Source organism: Tigriopus californicus, chromosome 5 (assembly GCF_007210705.1).
Source record: "Tigriopus californicus strain San Diego chromosome 5, Tcal_SD_v2.1, whole genome shotgun sequence".
Taxonomy (NCBI): Eukaryota; Metazoa; Arthropoda; class Copepoda; order Harpacticoida; family Harpacticidae; genus Tigriopus; species Tigriopus californicus.
Window position 1 is genome coordinate 1551666 of NC_081444.1, and position 22739 is coordinate 1574404.

Genomic DNA, 22739 nt, shown 5'->3' on the forward strand with positions numbered 1-22739 from the left:
TGAACAATGAAGGAGCCCGAGAAGAAGAGATGTGGACTTCATTGTTCAAACTAGCCTGGATTCTCGAGGGCTTGAAGGTGCTCTCAAAACGCACATTAAGTCTCTACGGTCACTACAATTAACCCTAAATCCTGGTTTGGGACAAAGCTCATAAATGCTTTTGAAAACGTACAATATCGTTCTGCGTCGTAATTGGTAAAACTAACAACTGACTGCGGTTTGTCCTCACATATTCTAATGCGTGGCCATTTATTTCAAATATAAGGGATGACTTCATTTCGGCAAGCTCTCTGGGTTGATCTGATCAAGTTTAAGGGCCCTTGCAACTACGACTCTTGTTAATCCAATTTGGCTTGGCGGAATGATGTGTCTTCAAAAGAAATGAAATTTCTTTTCTTGCACGATTCTTAAAACAGCTCAAAGTTCTATATCATGTCACTTGAAACACACTAAATGTGAAATTTTTGAAAATATATTTTACATTCATCATAAGGAAACTTTGTTACGCAATCTTACAGATTTGGGCTTTCCTGGAAGTCTTTGTTAAAATTGAATAAAAACTGCTTCGTTGAGGCTCCATTGATATTTCTGAAATTTCCGATAAATGTAGAACTAAGTGTTCTCTCTATCGTTCGGTAATAATTACAAAAAATTACATTAAGGTTAAACATGTTTTACTTACCGTGCGATTATGCAAGGCAATGAAAAAAATATTTTACTTTTGTCATATTGAAAATTTGTATTAACTGTTTAGGAATCCAATTGAAGATGGGGTAGGGGAGCATTTTGGAGCCACAAAACGACGAAAATCGGACCATTAAATCCCATAAAACTAATTAGTGGTTCACTGCATCAAATCTCAATTTACCAAATCAGTGCTAACTACAAGTGCGTTCCTAATTTGTATTGTGTAGGTTCTTGAAAATTGCAGTTCTAACAATGTCTTTGGCGTTTAACTTTTTTATGTAGCATATAATTTAATTAAGCAATAAAACAAAGTATGTTCCTTATGATTTTACGAATTAGAAAAATGCAAGATGGGCTGAGTATATCTTTAAAAACTTGAAAGGACTTATTGGCCATCGTGTATAGACACTTGATTTTTGCGCTCATTAGATCTCAAAGTCTTAATCGATGTAAGAAGCTTATAGATAGCAATGAATATTCTCAATTTGCACTTGGATCTTGAAGAGCTGATTCAAGTTTGAGCCCTTTTCAGTGCCACCGACAGAAGCATTCTTGGTTTTTACTTCAGCTTATGAGTTTGAAGTTCAAATGCAGACTAGGAAAAGCGTTATTCTTGCTTCTTAGTGTCACTTGCAAAATGTGGCCTAAAGTCGGGTAAAATATGAATTTTGAATTCACTAAAAAGTGCAACTTCGATTGATATACAAGAAGGTACTCAGTCTAAAAGTAATTTGAATGATTTTTTCAACTTTTTACTTAGCCCCCCCCCAATTGGCCATCTTGTCTGAAAATGACAGATTTGCTTTTATTTCAATCAAAATGTTCGGACGAAGTTAAGTTGCCCTAGTACAATTTGGAAATCTTTGAGACTGCGGCTTCAAGAATAATCTTCATCTAGTTCAGCATGGGTACTTGAGACTGCACTTCAGGTCCTGCTCGGGGTACAGGCCCTAAATTGAGAATACAGGCCCACATATACGGATATAAAGTTGAATAAGATACATCATATTTTCTTATTTTGCAGTGCTAAGGATTCCATTCGCAAGAGCACTAAGGTAGTTAGCCAAAAATAAAAATAAAAACAAATCAAATCAAGGATTTTCTTTTCCGTTCAGCTCCCCGTTCGAACGAATGTGAGGGCCACGAAGCGAAGAGTACTTTCTATCGTTTTAGCAATAACTTCTGGATCTTTGAGAGACCCTCTACATTAAGTACTTCGGGCATACAAAAGGGTGCGAGAAGCTTAATGCGAGCCTGGTTGCAATCAAATCAGAAAATTCGTACGGAGAAGCGGTTGCCCTCTCCAGTAAGGGCTATTCTTGCCTTTCAAGCAGTAATACTTATACATAATACACTGATCGCTTTTTACGACTTAGATATTCATCTCTATGCGCCCCCATTGATAGTTGGCCTATATATAGAGCCTGACAACCAAACATGGATCGATGGAACACCTTTTAACGCTACCACAGACGTTTTCACACAATGAGTGGACATTATCCAGACTGGCTTGTTCGTTGGACTTAGTAAGGAGGGAATACTTGAAACAGTCAGAGTCGCCCATTATGGAGCCTGTATGTCTAAATGTCCCAAAGGCGATGCCATTTCAAGTAGCTGTCATGTTATTTTAGTATCTCTCTAAGTTGCATTACCGGTAGGTGTAGTAAAGGGCCAATTCGTTACCTGCAGAATGTTTGCCTTCTCCTATTTCCACGAATAACACTAAAGAAACAGGAAGCATATTAACTTAAACAAGTTACTATGTTGGCGAGATCCTTAAGTTTGCTAAATTTTGCCTGAACGTTTGACAACTTTGAATTATTGTTTGATTTATTGATTGTCATTCCAAAATTATCATTGCTTGCTCATCGGTTTTACCCTGTGTTTGGTTGATTGCCATTATTATTGATTCGATGTTGGGCCTTTTGGGCCGTAGCCTTAACTATTAGCCAACTGTTACCCAATAACAAATTAAGGTGAGTTGTTTTAATCATCAATTTTGTTGCCTGGGTGTTAATCAGCAAACTTCAAATATGATTGTTGTAAAGGATATTAGCAGAAATTCGTGCACTATTCAACGACTCGCCATCATAAAATTCTGTACGCAGCGCAATCATTTCGTTGATCCCCTTGATGATTTTGCGAATGAATATGACTTTCAATTCTTTGTGGACTTCACGTGGTAAGAGATGGGCAGGGCATGCTCTACCCTAGAACATTCAAATGGGATCAAATTATCAGCCAGATAGCACATTTTACCGGCAACCCACCCACCCTGACCGGCCAATGCCGACCAGTGGCAATTCCAGTTAGAAAAAGGTTCTTCTTGAAGTGTTTAGGCTGATCTGAGGCACAACTTCATTCATTGTGAACCACCCCTGATCATGTCTGAACTCGGGGGATCAAAATTCCATCCATTCCCCTATCAACAAAAATCCACGAAAATAATACTTCACGTATTAAGAGATGGGCGAGGCATGCTCCGCCCTAAAACATACAAATGGGATCGAACTATCAGACAGATAGCACATTTTACAGACAACCCAGCTACTATGACCGACCAATATTCCAGTCAGAAAAAAGGTTCTTCTCGAAGTGTTTTGGCTGATCTGTGGCACAACTTCATTAATTGTGAACCACCCCTGATCATACCTGAACTCGGAGGATCAAAATCCCATCCATTACCCTATCTACGAAAAAGCAGGATGGTATTGTTGACCCGAGTGAACAAAATTCCAAGCTTCAAATCGTCTTCCATCTTCAATTCGACCAGCCATAAGAAGCAATCCTCTTTGTCATATGTTGTACCTGGCAAAAGTTGCCATGCAATGGAGACAAGAATAATTCTGAGAGGATGTAATAGCAGCCAGTGCTATTAAAAGATTACCGCCGTCTAGTCTTGATGCCCAAACACTCACTCCTCATCATCCACAGATGTAGAATCCGTACATTAGGTACAAAATCCATCTCATTATTTCGGGTTGATGAAGAAAAAACACAATCAATTCATTTATTGCATTGCTTATTGAAACTGTCCCTCAAAGACACGTGTTTGTTTAATGTGTGAAAGGGAGTTGGTTCTAGCGCAGTTGGTTAACTCGCGACCGAGCTAAGCTCGGGTTCATGGGTTCGATCTCAGGTCTCCTCCCCACCCCTTTCTAGTGGATCATCGCCTCGAATGGCGGCCCCAGAACCCAGACTCATCGCTGAAATTTACAGAATTAAAACAAGGGAAGATCTTTTTCCTCGCATCCTCGGGTTCCCCAATTTAACAATTTCGCGTTTTCACGAGCTTTCAGCAACATCGCGTGGGGTGCAGCGCTAACCTCCATCTCCAGACCTTCTATTTTTGCCCATAAAAAGCCAATTATCTTAAGAAAAATCTTACATTTACCAAAGTGAAGCTTAAAAGGTGGGGAATTTAGGCATTATTTGTGTTTCCAAGTCTCCATGCCGTTTCATGTGTCTATAAAAGCCGATGGATCAACCGTGGAGACCATGGGGCAATTTCCAGCCACTCAATGCGGGATGCAATGATGCCCAATAAGTAATGATCCCCGAACGAAATTTCAGCGTTCATCCTTTGGGGAAGGGCATATTTCTAAAGTTGATTTTGCAAGAGGCTATCATCACGTTCCAATGTCCGAGGAGGACATCCCAATGACCGTGGGAATCACATAATTTGGGCTTTATAACTTTTTGCGAATACCTACTAAATTTCCAACATGTAATGGATGGCATAATTCATAGATTGCCTTGCTTATTTGTGTACTAGGACGCTACTCTCTGGTAGCCAACTCGTCCACACCCGACCATTTAGAACTTCTCAGGCAAGTTTTTCAGGCTCTCCAAGATGCTGGGATGGTCTTTCAGCCAACAGAATTCTTATTGAACGTGTCAGAGTTGATTGTTCTTGGGCATAACGTCTTGGCTAGACAAGAGTCTGCCACTAAGTACAAAGTGGGTGCAGTAAAGGATTATTCATATGATTTCAATTGCTTGAAAATAGGTATTGACCAACATTCAAACACAGGTGCAATTAAGATTTGAATGCAAACGAGACAACATTCGTCATTTTGAATGTAGGGTTTGTCTGAATTGGTACAAAATAAAAGTACATCGGGCTGGCAAGGTTAGTGTCCAACACTGTTGGGAACCTGACCTTTCCGGAGGTGATGTCCGGACACAAGCTATCATTTCCGGTCAAGGACTTGCTAACACCTTATCGTCCTTGGCCTGACATCCCTTCGGAGTATTGGCGGTCAAGCACCTTTGTTCGGCTCCCAGCCAAATGCCATCAGTGACGGGAGTTGACAAAGGATCTGTTCAATCTGGCCCATCCACTCTATTGCAATAACCAAGATTTTCATCACTTACCTCTACCTATTTGTCTTTGTACTATCTGTAACTCACCTCTTATCTTTTTCATGTGCATTGAACCAATCTAGTCATATTCATTGTGATATTACTTTCTAGTCAACTATTTTATTGCCTTTACTTTCTTGACATTTTTCTTGTTTTATCAACAAACCTTTGCATAATGTATATACATCAGATTTTATTTTATAGTTATTTTTACGCCATGGCATGACCAAGAGTCGCAATAAAAGATTATTACTCATATTGATAACTTGGTTTATTCGAAGGAGAAACACTGCTTCTTGAGGTTTTTTCGTGTTCATCGTTTCACCGTCGCATTACCCATGTCGCTACCATCGAGATTACGCACTTTCCTCGTTTCCGTTCTGGAACAGGAGATCACCATTGACGTTGTTGTTAGACGAATGACTTGCATTTTTGGGGATATTTGCGTTAAGCTTAATTTCCCAAAACTATCCTCCGATAGACTACATACTCTCGTACCGAAAAAGCAAAAAAAATACAAAAAAACGCTCCAAGCTGGCTACCAGGATAGCATCTGCTTCCAGGCTCGCACTTTTTACTAATATAAAAAGGAAACTGGCCACCGTTGAAAATAGTATTAATGTGTGTCGAAACTCACGCTCTCTATAAAGAGAGGAAAGTAGTCCTAGAGGTTAAAACAAATGCGAAAGCATTTTACACGTTTGCAAGCTCAAAGAGAAAAAGCAAGTCCATAGTCGGCCCCTTCGAATACAGAGACAGATTTATCCACGAACCAAAGCTTTTTGAGCATATGCAGGGTGATCTATTTTCTAAAGTAATTTTTTTACTTAACTCTGCTATGAAAGTGCAAACTATTTCAACTGGCAATAGCCACAATGGTTTGAGTGATTTCAACATAACGACATTGGATGCTTTAACTGCGATTAAAGACTGGAAAGTGGCTACCTCTCCAGGTCCTAATGGAGTGACCTCCCAATTTCATGAAATGCTCTACGGTCCTGGCTCCAGGTTTCGCCTATCTAATGAGATCCATACTGGACAAGGGAGAATTTCCTTCGTCTCTTGGAGTGGCACACGTCATACCCATATTCAAAGGGGGTAATAAATCCAACCCAGCCATGATTATCGACCTCTATCATTTACGTCCAGGGTACTTAAAAAAATCATGATGGTTAAACTGGTATCTAGATAGCGATGACATTATACCCCCAGGGCAACACGGCTTCCGCACTCGGCAAAGTACGATTACGCAACAGATTCAGCATTTCGACAATATTAGAACAAAATTGCAGACTCATGACTCATGGATGTAGTATATCTAGATTTTGCGAAGGCCCTTGACAAAGTGAACCATCTGGTGTACCACAAGACAGCATCCTTGGGCCAATACTCTTTATAATCTTTATATCGCCAATACAGTATCTAGCCAAAAATATATATTGTGTTTTACTACGCAAGCTGGTCCATGGAAGAACGGATGTTTGCACTTCGAGGTTGGAAGACGATTTGGATTTGGAAAATGTATATAGATGGTTATCGGCAAATAATATGGCTTTTAATGGTAAAAAATTTAGATTTATGACATTTGGTAATATCCCCCTAGGTTCAAAATAGGTTCAAAAAGACAGCGGGGGAAATCCCATTCAACAAGTTGGGCCAGTGAAAGATCGGGGGGTGATTATTCAGGATACGGGTAAATTCGATAAGCACATTGAACTCAAGGTGGCAAAGGCCTTTCAGACATGCAATGGGAATTACCAAACATTTAAATCCCTCGTTCAATAACTATGCGGACTCTCTACAAATCTATTGTCCAGCCCCATGTGGAGTATGCATCTCCCACTTGAGCACCAATGAGCTCTGCAGGACTTCAAAGAATAGAGAAAGTCCATCGAAGTTTTACACGTAGTATATCCGACTTGCCTTCGACAGTTCTACATATTAGATGATCCAATGCCGCCGTTTTAAGCCGACTTGGATAAGTTTTTAAACACAATCCCAGACCAGCCTTACGTACAAGGCCTATCTGTATTTGCCAATTCTAATTCATTGCAAGATCAGATATTTTACCGTGCTTGACCTTGCCTACCATCCAAAGGGCAATTCATGCCGTTTAACTTTTCACCGTGGACGGCGCAAAATCCAAAATCGTTTAAAAGAAGAAAAATCAGCTACCTTGTAGTTTCCCGTCAAGCAGTGTTCAAGATTTGGAGGTCTTCAAGCAGTTTTCAGTTCAATTGGGGGGAATATGTGACAGCAAGTGTTTTTAAACATTCCGTACTCTAGACTCTAGTTTCAAGTTCGTTCATATCTTTATGATTTCGTTTCAACTGCTACAATTAAAGACGAGCTTGTTGAAATCTGCCAGCTTCGTTGACGAGATTTTCCCTATGAAATCCAAATTCCGTCAGACGAGACTGAAATGTAGACACTAATTAATGAATGTTTCTCGCCCCTTCAAGACCTCCTTTCATGTAATGGAAAAGGTTGATCTGAATGATCTCAAGGGGAGGCATACACGCAGAAGAACGAGATTTAGATCGAAAAAAAAATGAAGACGTTAAGAAGGAGACGTGGTGTAGTGGTTAGAGCAGTTTTCTAACATGAGAGATGTCCTCGGTTCGATTCTCCTCCCCGACCTTTCTCAAGGAAACTTTTAGACGCTAACCACGCCCACAGACGGAGAACCAATCTGATACGGACTACGACAATGCCTATTGGAACTTTATACGGATGATGTGATGGCTAGCTTCGCTGGCCGGGCGATGTTAACCCTCTGACCCTTGCACCCCAAATACAAAAAAAAATTGCGGTGTGTTTTCCATTTTGTTGGGTCTAAATAGAAATAAAGAAGACAAAGTTGACACAATCCACTGTAAGTGCCTAGGAGACGACGAGATGCCTTAAGACTGAACTCGGCGTGGTTTCCAATGTAACGGGAAACGAGAAACGACCCTGATAGACATTCTTTGATGGTAATGAAGCAAATTGGCAAAATCATCGCTTTTCTTCGCGACTTTTCATAGACTTTTCGATTGCTCACAGTCCCATAGTCATAATCGAAGTCAACCAAAGCCTTTCTAACTCTCCTGATTATCTTGGGGACATATGCATAGGGACAGAAATCTTGGAATGTATTCTTTTCAGCTTGGCTTCAAATTGAGCCTGGATGTTCTTCATTTGATTATGTAAGAGAAAATTGAGCTGGAGCAACCATTTTTGAAATCTAAATCCACAGGGAGTATAACCCCCTTGTTGAAACTATCTCTTTAACTTTTGTCCAATTAATCATGAGTTATGGAGCTTCAAAGTGGCGGCAGATTTAAGTGTCCACCCAGTATAGTCAATTTGCGAGAGAAGAAATTCCTAATCTAGTGGCTCTTGGAGGAATGCATAGAAGATTAAAGCACTAGAATGTTTAAGCTAAACTGGTGATGTACTGGACAAGCATACTTTCAGGTCAGTTGACGTTTATCAAGCTGCAACGATATTTCATTGAATCACGTTTTAGGCAAATTCCAATGAATCGATTCAATTATTTTTCTCGTTTTCTTCTACTACTTTCTATTGAATGTTAGAAATAAAAGTACGAAGGTATCAAATATACTTTTTGAGTAACAAATCAAAAGACTTCAGATATTTATACAGCAAATTCTAATGGCTGTCTTTGTTGACCGCCATGGCGACTCAGATGTATCGATTGTCGACGTCGATTACTAACTTGGCAACTCAAGTTACATTAACGAAGAATTTCAAGCGAGACGAGAGGAAATAATAGACAATGTTCTTGAAGCACTAAAATTTGCTTGGATTTTTTGGTATTTTTGTTCTTTTTTCTTTTGCGAGATGCATTTTGATTAGTTTCGGAAGTTTCTGTTTGGAACATTTAGTTTCGGGCAATATTGTTCCAGAAATTCTACACAAAACCAGTTGTAACTTCTGAAAAAAATGGGTTAAACTGCCATGCCTAAATTATGCACCCAAAACGGCGAAGGTTGCCGTTAGTGTCCTCAAAACATTCAAAATTTTGAACATCATTTTTTGTCTGGTCCAGTTGCTAAAAGTATAAAACTTTTCATTTTATGAAAGAGCACCCAGTGCCTGTCTCAATTCCCTCTTGCTCGTCTAAATATGTAAAAAATGCAATAAAGTTGACAACCTTTGTTTTCATGATGAAATAGTGAGCTTTACAACCAGAGGTTTCATTGCGGGTTATTCGTTACAGTATAACTACTACTATGCGTCCAGCACGGCAAGTATAAGAACGTGTGTTGTATAAGTATTTAAGAAACCCAATACCAATCAATAACGTCCTCATACTTATTTTGAATGGGTGCTCACAAGCGAGACATTCAATATTCCAATAACTCGGGACAAGCTGCTACCAATGGAGAACGGAGATCGAGTGGGTTCCATACTTGGTGGTTCAGTCCCACCATGAGCATCAAGGAGTTTGTGGACATATCCACCATCCATGGGTTGCGTTACGTTGGACCTCAATCCCATCCATTGGGGAGATTGTTTTGGATTTTTTGCTTGGTTTTCAGTCTCTCGTGTGCCATTTGGATCAGTTATCTGAACGTTGATGGATGGAGAACCAATCCAGCAGTGGTCACGTCCGTTGATGTGGTAAAAGTCGAGGTAACGATCTAGATTTCCGAATGCAAGCGTAATCACGATGTGATGGGGTTTTTGATGTTTTTCAAAGAACATTTTACATCATGATTGCTCTGAAAATGCTTATGTTAACACTTTCAGAACAATGTTTTACTACCCACTATCACAATTTGTCCAGTCAGTAGTCGAGCAAGAAAAGTGGTCATGGATGTTTTCAATAACCCAGAGTTCTTGAGTCAAAATACCACCATTCAATTTCGACGATCATTCGACTTGTTGGCGTGTGGCTCTTCTATTATGAGTTATATTCAATCGCCATATACTATCCAGAGAAACTTGGAAAGCCTCAAAGCTCAGCTCAAAAATCAGACCTCCGCCCTATGTAGTCCTCCATCCAACTCAATGAAGGAGACGTGTGAACTTGTAGCTATTCTCATTAAAATCCAAGGGTTTGTTCGGCTCAAGAAAAATGTGAAAGGCGTAGCTATTCATCATAGTGTTCAAGAAACACTTTCGCAAATTCGTGGCCAAGCTGAATACGACAATTCGTCAGTGGATTTAAATTTAGTCCAAAAAGTATTGAAAGACGTCAAGATGGAAAAAACCGTTTTGGAAGCAAATTTTGACGACGAGGATTGGACAAATGTCATCAGGGGATATTTAATTCTAACCTCGAAATTGGCCCATGAGTTCTCAACCACCATGAGGTTTGAACTTATTCCATGGGACAAAATTCCTAATCAAGGCGATTGTGCCCATTTGAAGGCCATCGACAATTATGGAACTTACTTACTTATCTCAGCAGGAAAAGACTCTTCACTGAGCAATCAAATTAAAGACATGAGTATGAAAGCCATCAATTCATACCTTGGTTTGGATGGGACCGTGCCTTTGGAGCAAATTGCGTCTACTTTTCTCGAGTTTCAACCTCAAACAGAGTTTATGCACCCATGCTTAAGGTTGCAACAAGGATTCAAGTCATGTCAAAATTCATCCCGCCTTGATCAATCTTGTCGGCACTATTGTCAACTTGTTGGAAACGCCACCAAAAGTATTCCCCGACTGACTCAAATCTTGCGCTTTTTTTATCCTGGGGAAAACGCTCCAACCCGAGAAAAGGTTTTCAAATCCTTTCCTTTGTGTAAAAGACCAGGTTTTCCACTAACGACGAATTGCTTGGATGAGATTCTGACCGAAAACGGACTTTGTTTCGCCTTGAACACGCCAAAATGGAGCAATGAGAGCAATTTGTTCCACGAAATCCGCGCTGTGCAAACCAATGACTTGGGCCAAGGTCAAAAACTTGCATATGACTTTGGCGACAGCTTTGGTATGCATAAGGTATTTGATTTGGAAGTACCAAGAACTGCCAATGACGATTTGAACTCATTCGTAATGTCCATTGGATCCATGGCTGACTCGAGCTCGTTGTCAAACGCTTTCCAAATACTGATGGAACCCGGATGGAGCACCTATCTAGGCTTCGTGGCCTCATCTTCGGTGGAAAACACGGACGCTTTCATGGCCATGGATCCGGCGAGTCGAGAATGCTACGGTCATTACGAGAAGAACTTGAAATGGTTTGACTTCTATTCGAAATCTAATTGCCTGTTGGAATGTGCATGGTCCAATGCCCAGGAACACTGCGGATGTGTGCCTTGGTATTTGAAGGAGAAGATCCCTAAAGCCACAATTTGTGAGTTTATGGGCCATGCTTGCTTTCAGAAGATTGTGCGAGAACGCTCAACCAATCCAAAGACAAGATACCGTCCGACCGAATGGAGCAACTTTCCACAATGGAAGCAAAAATGCGAAATTGAGTGTTTGAACGATTGTGAGGCGGTCCATTACGAACTTAAAACATTATCTGCCAGACCATTGAGGACCAACACCAAAAAGTGTCCCACATCGGGTTCCAAAGGAGAGAATTGGTTGGTTTGCGATTATCGGAACTTTTCAGATGCAGCTGTTTCTGAGCAAGACCGAACATTTGCTTATAAGCTAGGGTAAAACTCTAGATTGATGAGGCCACATTTTTTGTCCTTGATGCACAAACTGTATCATTTTAGGTATGGAAAGTACATCAACTCATGGGGAACCTTACGTTCCGAATTGAGCTTCATCGAAGTTCACATGATCGTTCAAACCTTGACTCGAATCACCAAGACAGCAACAGTCACGCCGATAGATATGATTTCAAATATTGGAGGAACCATTGGCTTGTTTTCGGGATGTTCCATCTTAAGTATGATCGAAATATTGTACTGGTTGGTCCAAGCTGGAGTAACCTATATCAGAAAAAATGGAACAATGCTCGCAGCGACTAAGTAATCAGAGACATCGAAAACGCAAGGATGCGCTCTTATTTCACGCAACCTCTCAACTCCCGTTGCTTATTTACGTTTGAACCTCACATTTTCATCTGAATGTTTGCGGATTATATTGAGCAAACTGGTCTTAAGATTTCAATTGTTGTTCTAATTAAATGCATGGAAAGTCACAGCAATTGAAATCTTGGTAAATTGCCTTAGAAACAATATGCTTAATATACGTCAATTACAAAATACAATTATGTTTTCGCGCAGTTGGCGCACATACATTTGAATGTTTTTTCATTGCAGTGTCTTGGGTGAAACTCAGCAAGGACGTCGCCCTTTTACTAAGTATACATGGACAGAAATATGGCAAGTCATATTTTCATATTATTAGGTATACTGCCATTAACTGTGTAAATTACCGTAAAATTCTTTCCAGCCAGCCAAGAGCTCTCTAAGCCCATAGGTTTGCATATGATAATGTGTGAGATATGAAATCAAACCCTATATTTCTACTGAACTCCTATAGACAAATTATAGGCAAGAAATATCTTAGACTATCTCGCAAAAGGTTTTTCAAAACAATCGTAAATGGTGTTTAATTTGTACAATAGCAGACAGAATAGCAAACTGTTCCTGAATTATAATCTACTTGATACAGGAAAGTTATTGTTATTGCTTTAATTACATGTGCAACCACTTCAATTGTAATACTGCACTTCTTCATGGCATTCATAAAGAAATTGACAAATGCCTAATTATGAGCCAGCCAAGACCATCAGCACATGATTAAAACCATAATGGGAACCAATCCGACTTTTCTTTCCATCGGCTCCAATTTGCAATCAATTATTGTTCATTACACACACCATAAGCGACTTATCCCTAACTCAACACATACAAATTGAATTAGCGTCTAATGTGGACATTGCTCTAATGCACTTTGTCGAATGTCCTCTGCGTCAATTGTCCTTGAGGGGAAATCCAACTCATCATTGTCTGCTGCTGGAAGCCATACGGGCTTCTCCGCCTCATTCTCGTTCCAGCCCTACGTATCTACGCAAAGTCATTCTGCGCACTCGCAAATGCACAGACCGTACGTAGTTAGCTGGGATCTGCCCGGGCACGAAAGTAGTTGTACACTGGATATTACTTCAGCGCATGTACGATAAAAAAGGTGAACGACCTCTTAGGAGTCGTCCAGCCGAGACCTGTTATTGCACTCATGAAATCGAATGTCTTACACTAATTGCGCCCAGAGGTAGTGTAGCAGAATTTCTGTGCGTCAGATCTGAGTTTAGCCTGGGAACCCGATGCACTTGTCCTTGATCGGAAGATTTTAGTGGATGGGCTCCCAGTAGGTCTCATTGGGATGTGCATTAAATCATAGGGAAAAGACTTTGATTTATTGACAGCGGTGTAGATTTAAGTAGGGGTGGCTAGTGGGCTTCACATTCGATTTAGGAATGGAGAGTACTTCAATGACCTCCATGAACATAGTGTGAAACTGATAACAAAATCCGCTGCCAAATTGACCCATGTTTTATGAAAGTTGTGCAGATGATTATATCTTTTGTTGGTCGGATTGATGAGCATTTGCGCATTTTCCTTGCAAGTTCTGCCCCAGGCCATTCATTCAAAATGAAAATGAACGATCAAAAGAACCGAAACACAAGTCGTTAATTTTTGATATTGCCAATACGGGAACAATAAATTTGCGATGAAAGCTGATGATCATATCGGTAGATGAAGAAATATTTTGATACTTTTTTCGAGCCGTTATATCCGAGGCGCTAGATGGGTAAAACGATCTTATATGAAAATGTGAGAAATAACTAGTTGAACATTATTGGTCCTCAAAGCGAGTCAAAGAAGGAAGACCTGCCAAATATCACGATTTATCACCATCCTTGAAAATCGCCACTTGGGAATATTCCATCAAATTTCAACAAGTACTTGCATTAGTTTCACAGCATTGGTTTAGTCCCAACATATCTAGGAGGGAAATGAATGATACATCATAAAACGTGTGGAGACTCTTTAGCACATTATTCAAAGCTATCGCTATCAACATTTAGCTACTCCGATGTTCAAAATCATTAATCAAACCACTCTTTGGCCGACATTCATTTCATATTGATGTAACTAGGAATAATCCATGGGGAAGGTAGATCCAATATAATCTGTGATCTTAGCCAAAGCGGTATCATCGCTAAGTTCAATGCCCCTGAATATTTTGTAGTTCTTTATTATCTTGTCAGGTGCTGGAGGGAGTAGGGTATGTGTGTATCTAAGCACAACGAGATCCACGCTTCCGATGCGATTCGCGATGTCCTTGAAGGGCAAAAACCAAGCCAAGCTCGTCGGGCATTGACCCCTTTGTGGGCTGAGCTGAGAATGCAATTTTCGTACGAACATCAATGCCAAACGTTAGCTATGTTTCAGAGCCGCTCAATGATAGGCATTGACGGTATAAGCTATTAAAACTTTTGGGTGAAAGCAAGGATTAATGGAAAATGCCGGTATTTTTTTGTTTTTACATATGATGATAGCGTGATGAAGCACAAATATTCTGAACACTTGAGTTGAAAGTAAAATCCGTGTCAGACTTGGTTGTCTGACAGTTCCAGTCCAATTTGAGAGGCGTCACTCAACGCAAAATTGAACCAAGCCAAGCCTCTCCCTGTTTTTGTATTTAATGGACTGCTATCCAACACTGTGGAATCATTTTTCCGAAAAGATACATGTATAATGTATTTCCTTATGGTCTTTTTTGCGTGAATCCGTTCATTGATGAGTATGTTGAAAGGGATTTAGGTAAAATGTTGTTTTTCTCTCCCAACTGAAGATCAGTTCGAGGTCCAAAGAAGTGCCAATCATTTTGTGAGACCCAGGTTGACGGCGACGCAGCAGCTGCAATCCTGAAGGGTTCCTCATGGCAAACCGCAGCAAGAGCTACAGGTGCTGAATACCTGGCTGACTGAGAGGCTGACTGAGTCACTCAGTGGATGGAAGGATGGATGACCGTTGGCAGGATGCCTCTTCGTTCTCGTGTTAGAACCTCGAGTCTGTCGAGGCATGTGAGCGCATAAGCGTATATTTACGATTTGACGGGCTTTGTGGTAGCTGCCTTCCTTCTCTTTTCTCCCATCCAGCAGCCCCAACCCTGCTAGTGAAAGTCTTTTCCCGGTTTGTAAGTCAAGGTGAGGGGTTCGTTGAACTTGGTGGAAGCTTTATTGTCCCGACTTGTTTTAGCCATTAACGTAATGAGTGGGGAAATGTAGCCACATCAAATGAGATGGCTATTGGGAACGGCAAAATCAGGTTGTGAAGATAAGCCTGACCTCGTGTAGATTGGCACTTCAATCGTCCTGGGTCAGTGGCCAAGATTCCGAGGAATGAGTATTAGTAATACCAGCAGTTGTGAAGGAAGAATCATTTGCTCTTGACATATATCTTGGACAGCTGGGTTTTGGCTGGCCTCCGACCGAGAAGACTCCCTTTTCGTCTTATCTGCACGACCACCAGGCCATCAGCTCATATTTTGAAGGACTCTGGAAAATGCTCATGAAATCGAGGACTCACGCTTGTCGGGTTCAATGCCCGTCGCTCGTCGGAAGATTAGGACCAATGTGTAAAGTACAAAACCGTTAACAAGCCATTCGCGATTTTCAAACTCACATTAGAGTATGATGGATATTCTTGCACTTGATGTACATTTGAGTTAGCTACTTTTTTGTATACGCACTTAATAGATTGTTCGTATTTGCTTTATAATAACTGAATCCGAAGCACTGGGTCACGTTCTTTTGAAGTTACACGTTCTATATGTACCCACAAAGACTCTCATAATCGATTGTCAAACACTTTGCAAACTGTATTGTTTGTGTTTTCCGGGAACATATACTTTACTAAGTGCCCCTACTTCAAGTGAAAAAGAGCCATGGTTTCTGTTCGGTTCAGGATCTTGTCAAATGAAGCTAAAGTAAAAATTCCTGCCGTTTTCCTTGACGTATCAGGTCTAAAACCACAAATTATGATAAGAATCAGAGACATTAATTAAGAGTGTTCTTATCGAGCCAACACTCGCTGTTACGACACTTTCGCCATTCATTGTCCATCCTCCAGGCCTGCTGGAGGCCTAGAGTTTAGAGCCCGACAGGACCAGGTGTCTATTAGTAGTATGACGGGTCATAAATTCAGAATAACGAACCAAAGTGTTGGATCCAAATGAATTAATGTGTCAAATCGTGAAATGAGTCTTGCTCGCACTCTTCCATTCAATGCACCCATGGCCTTGATATGGACTGATACAATGGAACTAATAGATAGACCTATGCTGTTCAGAAAATGAGGAGGCCTTCTGAACTCATCAAACTGACAAAAAGCTATGGCAGATTTTCAGGTCATTTTGTCGAAGCGGGCCAAAGATCTCCATTGTGTGGTTTCATTTTTCATGCCTCGCACATCGCTAGGTTGAATTGCAGACACTTGGCTTGCTGAGTAGAAACACGCATGTGTGAGTGAGTGTATGTACAATTGCATGTGAGCTGCCATGTTATCAAGGTAGAAGCTGGTTTGGAGGTTGTTGGAAGTGGTTTGCCATGATGATTTTTGTTCTGACGTTAACGGTCCTCTGCTGCACCTTGAATGCAATCTTTCGAGGGCAAGTACTCTAGTACGAGTAATAAGAGTGTGCATACGTCATACGTGGTACATACTACTACTGTTCATGTAGATGCAAAAGCGGGCATCATGACGTATGAAGTCATTGAACTCCACCTACAGCACATCGTTCAAGAGCGATGACTTGGTTCAAATCATGGAGTGTTTGCAAAATGTGTTCCTTCTTTGAAACGCATGAGCTTGCCAGATGAGCAAATTTTGGCTCGGAAAGTCTTGTTCGTACATTTGAGTCGATTATGGTTGTGTACATACTACAATTGGGCACAGATAAACTGTCCTTTCCCCTCTTAATGGGTGCCTTGTCAATGGCAGTGTGCGAGCTACTTGAGAACCAACCACAAGAGCTTCCAAATTGGTGTTATTGCCAAACGCACTGGTAATGCCCCTATTTTCTGGAACATGGCTCGATTTTGTTGGAACCACACGATATGGATCATCAAAACACAATTACACCATCCATCTGTTGCCCTCAATCAATGAAATATATGTACAGTATACTCTACATGATACGCAAATACCCATGAGCTTCATTCAACAATAAATATGAATATGGGCTCACGAAAAAAAAGGCATTATTTGTGGACCAGAGGGGAAATTTCATTAGCATAATGCGCTCTTGGAAATGGTATCTTGGTTGAAAAATGTCATTCAGGCCAAAGCTTTATCCACTGGTACTCTGAGATTTTTACGATGTCCCAAGCCGTTTTGATCAAAACTTGGCGTTGTAATACCTTCACGAGTTCAACCTGGCTTGAGGAGTGAACTACCAGTGTAGAGGACAGGTAGGACAAGTGAATATCAGTCTTGTGTGCCATCAAATTACTATAAACCAATGTGATCCCAGTGATACTAAATTCAGTCCCCCAACGAGCCATAAATTGAAAGAAGAACAAACAAGAGAGACAGAGAGAGAAGAATCTGGAGTAGCGGGAAAAAGCGAACGCAGGAAATGGGGGGATCGAGAGGATGAAGGAATGGTGGCCCATCTCTCTTTTGGCACCATCCATTTGAAATCTCTGATTTCGGCAATAAAACCAATAAAGTCCCCACCAGACGAGCGAGACGGTATAAAAGTGACAGAACCATGAATTTCAGTTCAACTGCGTGGAGATGCGTTGAAATTTGGAACATTTCGTGTGGATTCGGTTTCGTTAGGAACATCATGCGATTTTAATCTGCCCCCCTCCCTCCCCCCTGGTTCGCTCTCTGGACCTCTTGCTAGCTCCCTGGCTCGCTTGCCAATGCGAGAACAAAAGACCACGAGAAGCTTCTCTATTGTCTAAGTAGATTGGGAATTCCCTGAAAACATGTCATTCTCTCGTGCTCTTTCCTCCTCATGATTGAATTTGTTCCACTTGAACAATCTCACGACGTCAACAGTTCCATTTAAAAGGAGCTCTAAAGTTCCAAGTCTCACACTCTGTGGAGACAGACCGGGAAAATGAGCTCTCCAATATCTTGAATTGAACGGTTTTCTCTTTTCCCTCTCCCTGGCTTGACAAGAATGGAACAGGGTTACATCAACGCATAGAGCTTCCCAATTATGAATCGTGTGCAATACGTATGTAGGAGGACGTGACAAAAAGTGGCCTGTTGACAGCGACATGACCGGATCATCACTTTTCTAAGGCTTCTTCTTACTCTTTGCTTGTCCTCTCCATGAGGCAAATACGGGTGGAACGAGCCACTGGATCGAGTAACTTGTGTCACATCCAATAAAATCATGTGGCGAACCGTTAAAGACACCACTGCTAGCACCACCTTGAAAGAATCCTTGTTCCTTTTACTTTCCCTTGCCATGTCCCACCATTCTGACTTCCTTAGTCGACATCCATACACACTCCCTCACCCTCTCACACATATACCAATGGTTGGATGGTGGCTGTTGGCTACCCGATTTCAAGTTGGGTGGTGGTAGTAGTAGATTCGTGGTCCTCACAACCCACGAAAGAAGGTCCTTGAGGAGTTTATGTGATATCAGTTCCAACCACCTCCCTCCTCACATCCAACATCCAACCACCCGTCCAGCTTTGCCTGTAGCCTCTCCAGTCTCTGGTTTCTACGATTGTGTGTCGTGTTTGGGAATGGTGGAATAGAAAAGGAAGAAGAAGAGAAGGAGGAGGAGGAGGAGGAATTGAAGCAGGATCATGTGTCTTCTCCCCCCTCCTCCTCCAAGTCATAAAGTATCCATCCCAGGCATGTTGAACGCTCAAGAGGAGCTTGGCATACCTCTCTCAAACTTCTGCTTTGGCCTCCAATCTTCGTCTCCTTCTTCTGCTTCTCCAACTCCTGCCTCTTTCCATTCGCCCATGATGCAGGAACAGGGGAACGAACACGAGGAGGAGAAGGACGAGGACGAGGTCCCACCAAATTCCAGCATCCTTTCCAGCCTTCTGCCTCAATGAAATCTCGAGGCCAACAGATTTTCCCTTCTCTCCTTCGTTTCTTCGAGCTTGGGGACTTGAGGGCATTATGTCACTGACGGCGAACTCCGCCACCAAATTCCGTTCATGGTTCAGGTGCAATCAATAAGGGAGAAATATGCTCCGCTCCACAATGGCCGGCCATCACCTGACTTGATGGGATAAGGAAAGGCAAACACACACGCACCCACATACTCGCACACTCACAGTCGGAGATTTGCTGCCAAAAAATCTCATGAGGCCCTACTGACACCCGAGTGGAGGAAAGGGCCTTTTCAGCCGCGTCTCATCTTTCTCTCCTTCTTCTTCTTCTTCTTCTTCTTTTCTTCCTCTGTGCGTATTCTTGCCAGTCAGGGAGGATATTCTGTGGATGAGTACGGCATCTTGCCATTCGTGAAATGGACGGCATTGGCATGCACACACACTCACACAAAAGAGAGCGCCTGGACTTCAGCCTCTCGGTCGGCTCAGGACATTGAATTCAAGCTCATCAAATCATGATTGTTTCACCACTTAGGCGATTGGGGTACAACTTATATTTCTTTTAAATTGTCCTGCACACTACTGATGTTCATAATTATTTATCGAAAGGAACGTAGCAACCCAATGAAAGAGGCATTGCCTGGCAATACAAGTCGTACCATCAAGATCATCATCATTATCATCATCATCATCGTCCTCATCATTGGGAGGGAAGCGCAAGCACATGAGAAACTCCATCCACCGTACGTAGGAACGAAAGAACGAATCTCTTGGTTGGTGGAGTGAGTGCGTGCGCTACGCTCTTGACAGCGGCGACGAAAGGAGCAAAATGCGGGCATGGTTTCATATCGACGCAAGCACGCACGCAAAACGACCACAACACCCAAGGAGTCGCTTGAAACTGCTACAACCCCTCGCCCCAGTCTCGGTTCGAGTTGATATTCTTCTCTCCAACCATGTGCAAGTGTTCCAGAGTTTTGCCGTTGTCAGTTGCCGTGTGCTATTGCTACTACTAACCGCCTCCAGAGAGAGGAGGAGGAGAACTACGAGGAACACGAGTGGAAAGGGAAGAAGCAGTGTTAGTGCTTGGATGGAACACACGTTCCACGAAGAAGGGACAGAGAAGAAGGCTCCATCTCGGATGAACGTACAGCCCTGTTCTTTGCCTCTGTATCGCATCGCTCACTCGCTTTTCGTCTCTCCGGGTCGGTGAGGGTCCCCACGAAGCCCCACTTGGAACAAGGCAGGCACATGAGAGTGGAATAGAAGGGAATCTCTTTGAGGAGAAACTCCAACGCAGAAGTTGGGAAAGACCTCTTGGCGAACCAACAGCACATAATAGAAGAAAGACGAGGAAACAGGAGTGTGCAGCATCCTTCTTCTCCTTCTCCATCTTCTACTTCTTGCTTCCATCTCCTCGTCCTCTTTCTCTCCACTTCTCCCTGTAAGTGTGTGTGTGCCCGAGTGCGTGTCTTTCCAGTCCTGTTTGAGTAGAGCTTTCATCGTTTTGGTCTCAAGTGGGACCCGTTCCAAAGCTGCTACTGCTGCTGCTACGATCCCCGTTTCCTCCATTCTGGGAGTCAGTGGCAAAAAAGGCCAGCAGACTCTAGACAGTCAGAACAAAAGTGGCCACATTTCCATCCCAATAGTGAGTACCTTACCTAGATTTCTATGTTCAAGCAGTGATTGAGCCAACTTGTGTTTTGGGGACAAGTACTTGGTCCCAGCAAAAAGGAATTACTCCGACGGCAAATTATCATTCTGTACCGCAGTATTATACTTCATTGTCTTAGGTAAACAAGTCTAGGGCAGAGCGAATTTCGTTTAAAACGATTTGTTGTCAAACTCTATTCTTAAGCGCGTGATTGAGGCGATCAAATTGCATTTGCCAAAGCGAGAGCAAGGGCCTCAAATTGGAGCCGTTAATTAGTTTTGGATGCGAAATTTGAAACCTTGCTCATTCCAACACACATTTCGGAGAATTCACCTAATTCTACTAATGCATCTTTTTTCTAGTTCAATCTAGTCTCAAATCCACCTCTTGGGCATTACAAACAAAGTGAAAACTCCCCCTGTCAACAACTTGTGAAAACACACTCAGTGCCACCGCTTCTCCAACAAATCGTACTCCAGTGAACTAGCATATGATAACAGTGTCATGTTTTATGGCCTACTCTGCATTTTAGTGAAGACATGCATGCAAACAAGCCTTGGCCTATTCTGATCACCGTCTATCTTCAGAGGCTCAAGTCAACCCAACCCCACAGAAGAAACTAAACTCGCACCAAGAAGATGCCGACCGAACACTTTTGTCTCAAATGGAACAATTATCAGACCAACATTGTCTCTGCATTAGGAAATCTCAAGGTGGACGAGGACTTTGTGGATGTCACACTCTCATGCGAAGGCCGAAAAATCAAGGCTCACAAGGTCATCCTGTCTGCTTGTAGTGACTACTTTAAGGAGGTTTTCAAGGTAAGAGAATACGAGAGCGAGACTGTCAATGTCTCATGAATTCTGAGCGCGTTTTCGAGAAACGCTGAACGTGAGTTGCTCTTTCAGGACAACCCTTGCTCGCATCCAGTGGTTATTCTCCGGGATGCGTCCTTCGCTGATGTCGAGGGTCTTGTCCGATATGTTTACCGCGGAGAAGTGGATGTCCAACCAGAGAGGCTCCAGAGTTTTTTGAGGACGGCCGAGGTCTTGAGGATTAAGGGGTTGGCTGACCAAAATTTGTCTTCATCTAATGAGGGGATCAAGAAGGAGGTAAAAGTCGAGGAAAGCAACCGAATGTGCTCGTATCTACCATTGAGATGGCTCAGTAACAAGGAAGGAAGCAATGGTGGGGAATCGGACTTTTGGCTCCTTCGAACCAAGCAGGATTGTAAATAATGAAGTCCTTAGTTATGATTGATTACACTCCTCTTGATATTGAGCTACAGCGCACGGCGTACAGATACTCTTGAGTGGACTCTGTTAAAAGGGGATTTACTTCGAACTTTCCAATTTTAGGACTCCTCGTCTCAAGTTTTGAGTCCCTTGGCATTGCAATCCTTGTCAGCTGGCAACTTGGCCAAGTCTATTCATCAACAATATCAGCAATTCCAACTCGCCTCGCCTCCCTTGCAACAGCAGCAACAACACCATCATCAGCTTCAGCTTCAGCAACAACAGCAGCAACATCTTCCCCAAACTCAGCATCCACTGCAAATCCAATCTAGTCCACATATCAGCCTTTCTCCCACCGTCTCCCGACCCTTGTTAAACCCACCCATCAAAGTGCCCGTTCCGCCTACCCTGAACCGGAGCAACACCTCCAATAACTTCACCTCCCTAGCTCAGTACCTGTCGGGCTCCCCGACCCCAGTCTCACCCATATCATCACCTTTGACTGTCGCCGAGACCCCAGTTCCCCCGAAACGCCGAAAAACCACCCCGAGACGTCATGAGAGCGGCAACGGCTATCTCAAGCAGCCCACACCCCCGCACTATTCAGGGTCCACATCGTCTTTGACGGCCTCGCCGGCTTCTCCTCCACATTCCAATTCGACAGAGGGTGGCGATGGGTCTTTGGAAATTTGCGAGGATATGGAAAGGTCCGTTAAAGCACATGCACAATATGTCCAGTGAGGAGAGTAATCAAGGAGAAATGAGGAGGGAGTGG

The 22739-nt window shown here is 42.3% G+C and overlaps 2 protein-coding genes across 2 annotated transcripts in view; both read left to right on the forward strand.

Annotated features, from left to right (window-relative positions):
- The first annotated feature begins 9447 nt into the window (after window positions 1-9447).
- On the forward strand, window positions 9448-12268 carry LOC131880549 (uncharacterized). Its single transcript, XM_059227214.1, has 3 exons — window positions 9448-9693; window positions 9811-11675; window positions 11739-12268. Exons 1-3 carry the CDS (start codon window positions 9490-9492, stop codon window positions 11998-12000), a joined length of 2331 nt encoding a protein of 776 aa, XP_059083197.1. The 5' UTR covers window positions 9448-9489; the 3' UTR covers window positions 12001-12268.
- A 7802-nt stretch (window positions 12269-20070) lies between these two features.
- The window catches only part of LOC131880686 (broad-complex core protein isoforms 1/2/3/4/5-like), a gene marked incomplete in the record, with an annotated part of 9587 nt that continues 6918 nt past the window's right edge, over window positions 20071-22739 (forward strand). The window contains 4 exon segments of the mRNA XM_059227368.1: window positions 20071-20723; window positions 21092-21550; window positions 21638-21841; window positions 22088-22671. Of these exon segments, the coding sequence (XP_059083351.1) occupies window positions 21368-21550; window positions 21638-21841; window positions 22088-22671 (971 nt within the window).